General features: G+C 51.3%; 1 protein-coding gene and 1 non-coding gene across 2 annotated transcripts; one reads left to right on the top strand and one right to left on the bottom strand.

Moving 5' to 3' along the window:
- The first annotated feature begins 329 nt into the window (after nucleotides 1-329).
- On the top strand, nucleotides 330-1,645 carry LOC129634237 (ras-related protein Rap-2c-like). Its single transcript, XM_055556285.1, has one exon. The coding sequence runs from the start codon at nucleotides 416-418 to the stop codon at nucleotides 1,016-1,018; it is 603 nt and encodes a 200-aa protein (XP_055412260.1). The 5' UTR covers nucleotides 330-415; the 3' UTR covers nucleotides 1,019-1,645.
- A 2,081-nt stretch (nucleotides 1,646-3,726) lies between these two features.
- Nucleotides 3,727-3,799, bottom strand: TRNAE-UUC (transfer RNA glutamic acid (anticodon UUC)). The gene has a single exon. It is a non-coding gene; the product is annotated as a tRNA-Glu (tRNA).
- Nucleotides 3,800-4,476: the final 677 nt, after the last annotated feature.

Below are 4,476 nucleotides of genomic sequence, written 5' to 3'. Positions count from 1 at the left end.
GGACCGAGCTGAGACAGAGGCCGGGGCGGCGCGGCTGGTGGGCGAGGCCGGCGCCGGGCCGCTCGGGCCGGGGGCGGGGCAGACGCTGCGCGGGGCGAGGGAACTGGGGCCGGCGGAGGGGCGCGCGGGGCCCAGGGTCTGGGGCGGGTGGCCTCTGAGCCGCAGGGGGCAGAGCCGGGCGGGGCAGGGCGGGATTGGGCGCAGAGGGGTTAGCTTACCCGTGCCCGGGCTGGAGCCTGCGCCCCGACCCGGAGCCCGCGCCCCGGCCCCCGGGTCCCGCCCCTCCCCTCGCCCCTCCCTCCCGGCCCCCCTGGCCCCTCCCTCCCCGCCCCCCGCCCCGCGCGGCCCCCGCCAGGCCCCCGCCTCCGCGCGCCATTCCTGCCGCCGCGCGTCCCGCCAGCCGCGCTCTTCGGCCATGGCGGGCCTGGGACTGCGACCGGCCAAGGGCTACCGGGTGGTGCTGCTGGGCAGCGTGGCGGTGGGCAAGACGGCGCTCGCCACGCAGTTCGCCTGCGGCAGCTTCCCCGAGCAGTGCGAGCCGTCGGTGGAGGAGCTCTTCAGCAAGGTGATCGAGGTGAACGCGGCGCCCGCCCTTCTGGAGATCGTGGACACGGTGGGCGCCGAGCACCTGGTCACCCTCAAGGACCTGTACATCAAGAACAGCGACGGCTTCGTGGTGCTCTACAGCGTGTGCAGCGAGGCCTCGTTCGAGGCGGTGCGGCCGCTGCGCGAGCGCATGGGTCGGCTGCGGGGGCCCAAGGCCGTGCCGCTGGTGCTCGTGGGCACCAAGGCCGACCTGGACGCCCAGCGCCAGGTGCTGACGGCGCAGGGCCGCGCGCTGGCCCGTGAGTGGCGGTGCCCGTTCCTGGAGGTCACGGCCAAGAGCAAACTGATGGTGGACCAGGTGTTCACGCAGGTGGTGCGCGAGATGGAGGCCCTGGCCCCGCCCGAGGAAGTGGTTCCGGCGGTCCCCACCAACGCGCAGGAGACGTGGCCGTCTGAAAGATTCATCGGCTGACGCGCGGAGGTTCCTCTTGCCTGTATTCTTCGCTTTTCGTGATTTCTGAAGCTCCCTTTGCTCCTCTGCGTTTTTAAAGAAAGTTATTCCGCTGTAAACAAGTGGTTACTTCTATATATTGACTGAAATCCGTGCTTCAGACTGTCCACAGAGCTTCTTGAATATTTGTTGAGAACTTTGCAACTGTGTTTACTTCTGACCGTGCTGGGAGGAGAAACCAAAAATCAATTTTTTACCTCCTGTATGAAGAAAGCCTACCCTTTTCTTCAGTGGAATTTGTTACAGGATTTTTTTTTTTTTGGTCATAATTAACACCTTCCAGTGTCATCTGACGTTTGATACTGATTGAGGAACACGAACTGACGTTTCAGCTTTCCATTCCATGAGGCTCTGATGTGTTTCCCTTTCATTTACAGCCTTGAATTGCAGTAGTATTTTCCTCTCTGTGTACTTCTAAATATAGTTATGACATACATAGCCATGGTTTGAAAGGGATACTGTATACTCTGGGAGGGGAAAAATCAACTGTGTACTCGGGCAGAGATAGCTCAGATCTGCCTTCAGTTTTGTAATTGACATCTAGTCGATTTCTGCATCTGTTGATCTGTCGATTAAGTGAAAATAAAATGACTTTAGAAGTCGATAGTTTTTGATATTTGTCTTTCTAAAACTTAAGCTCCAGTTCCTAAGGTTTCTGTACACCATATCTTTGCTTTTCAGTTATTTTCCAGGACAAGTTAGTTACTAGAGTGAAAATGGCCCCGCATCTTTGTTTCTGCAGAAGTGCTTTCAATTGCAAGTTCTTTTTTTTCTTGTCTCTTGCCAGAGTCGGATATGTTGTCTGAATACCTGCCTAGTTTAACACCAGTACTGAAATAGAAACAAAACATGAAGAATCTTTTTGCATAGTTTTCACGTAATGATAGTAGACATCTTTCTTGCACTGGCTTAATTTAAAAAATTAGTCTTTGATATGAGTTGCTTGTGTTTATTTGCACAAGTTAGCAATTTTACCTCCCCCACTGCAACCAATTTTTAAAATTTAGGAACTAGCTTAGCCATTTGAAGTGAAAGTCTCTCAGTCGAGTCCAACTCTTTGCGATCCCATGGACTATATAGTCCATGGAGTTCTCCTGGCCAGAATACTGGAGTGGGTAACTGTTCCCTTCTCCAGGGGATCTTCCCAACTTAGGGATTGAGCCCAGGTCTCCCACATTGCAGGCGGATTCTTTACCAGTTGAGCCACCAGGGAAGCCCATAGCCATTTGAACATCTTTCTAAGAAAAAAGTATAACAACAAAGCTCTGTCTGAGATCTAAAATAATTCCGTTAAAGGAAAGTTATAGAGTGGCGGTTATACTAGGCTCTGGGTGTTATATTTACATATCATGTTTGACTAGAAGAATGGATTTTAACACACACAAAAATATTTTAGAATCTCACAGTGCCTGAGAACTAGTTTACCCCAAGGAGGGGGCTAGGCCGGGACCTCCCCTGTCTCTTACTGCTTTCTCTTTCCCCTGGACGTTGGGGATGGGGTGGCTGGGTGCTTCCTTTCGAGCCTTGAAACCCAGCTAGCCCACGGATCTCCTCTGACCCTCTTTCCTGGGGTCACTGCTCCTGGCAGTGTTACCTCACACCCCCTTCCGGAATCATCATTTCTCCAAGGGGATGGTTCAGACACAGGGAGGGTGGAGGGGTGGGCAGTCAGGAAGCCTCTCCTGGCCTCATCTTGTTCCCACACTGCCCCCTCCTCCTGCTGAAGCGGAGGTAAAAACCCAAGACCCTTCACTGACCAGATGTGGACTGCACAGAGAAAGCCCGGGGTGGCTAGGGGAGCCGTGGGAGTGGGAAGGTGAACAGCAGTCCTCTCCCAGCCCTGAGAGCTGGGTCCCCAGGACTGGAAGTGGGCGACCCCTTCGCCCTGCCTTACTCCACTTGCTTATGCTGTGGGCTCTGGGGAGGTTTTGTGTCCCTGGATCTCAGGCCCTCTGGATATCAGGCCTGATTCAGGAAAAAAATTCACATACAGCCATTTCTTTCTTTAAATTACTAGACTCGTCTCAGACTACCACTCAGATCCAGGTGTCCAGCTTGGAGGCCAGGGGTGTTCCTAACTGACCGGTCATGACCAGTCAACACGAATGACTGGGCCCATGTGATGAGCTCCTGTGACCACAGGAATATGCATGAAGAGCTTTCTGGGTGTATATGCACGCGTGCACACACAATTAAAGACCCACACCCTGATTTTCTTTCTCTTCCCGCATTTCTAATTTCTAATTTATTTACATTCCTTACAAGTTGCCTGCATCCCTCTGGCCTTGATGAATTAGCAAGTGGCTGACAGGAACCCTCGTCAGGGTGCTGTGGTACTGGAAGCACTGTGCCCAGGTGAGGGGCAGTGAAACTGTGGCAGCCTGACTTGCCAGCTGGGAAGGGGTGCTCAGATCTCCAGCCCTTCACATAAGACAGGGTTGTAGACTGTGTGCCCGGCGCCTGGTATAACTGGGGAATGCGAAGCTGGTTTCCAAAGAGGATGGAACAGTCACCTACCCACAAGAAGGGTGAGTGCTTCCGAGTCTCCAAGTGCCCCACCACTCGGCATGGACAGATCTTTTTCTTGGCGATGTGTTATGGTTTCAGTTTGTGTTATTCAGATTGCGGGTGATGTAAGTTTTTTTTGTTTGTTTTTTGCAGGATCTCACTTCCCTAACCAGGGATCGAACTTGGGCCCTCAGCAGTGAAAGTGCCAAGTCCTAACCACTGGACCACCAGGGAACTGGTGATGCTGAGAATTCTTTCGGAGATTTTTTTTTTTTTCTATATTTCAGCCATGCCATGTAGCATGGGGGATCTGAGTTCCCAACCAGGGATCAAACCCTCGCCCCCTGCATTGGGAGTCTGGAGTCTTAGCCGCTAGACCCGCCAGGGAAGTCCCTCTTTGCCCATTTTTGATTCAGGTTATTTTTCCATTGTTAAATTTTAGGAGGTCTCTATATATTCTGGATGTTAATTTTGTATCAGGTATGTGATTTGCAAATATTATTTCCCATTCTGTGGGTTGCCCTTTTACTCTGTTGATAATGTATTTTGGTGCACAAAATTCAAATTTTTTCATGAAATCCAATTGTCCAGCTTTTCTTTTGTTGTCTGTGCCTTTGGCATCATTTCAAATAAATCACTGCCAAATTCAAAGTTTCCAAGTTTTGACATATGAAAACATAGGTTTAGGACTATTCTATACCTTTGGCCTATATTTTGTCTTCTATGCGGGTACTGTACTGTTCTGGTTACTAAAGTATTGTAGCAGTTTTGAAACCAGGAAGTATGTCTTTGTCTTCCAACTTTATTCTTTTTCCAGGTTGCTTTGGCTGTTTGGGATCCCTTGGCACTCCATATGAATTTTACAATAAGTTTTTCTATTTCTGAAAAGATCTCATTGGAATTTTTATAGG

The sequence above is a fragment of the Bubalus kerabau genome, chromosome 19, assembly GCF_029407905.1.
Source record: "Bubalus kerabau isolate K-KA32 ecotype Philippines breed swamp buffalo chromosome 19, PCC_UOA_SB_1v2, whole genome shotgun sequence".
NCBI classification, from domain to species: Eukaryota; Metazoa; Chordata; class Mammalia; order Artiodactyla; family Bovidae; genus Bubalus; species Bubalus kerabau.
This window is presented reverse-complemented; position numbering and strand designations above follow the sequence as displayed.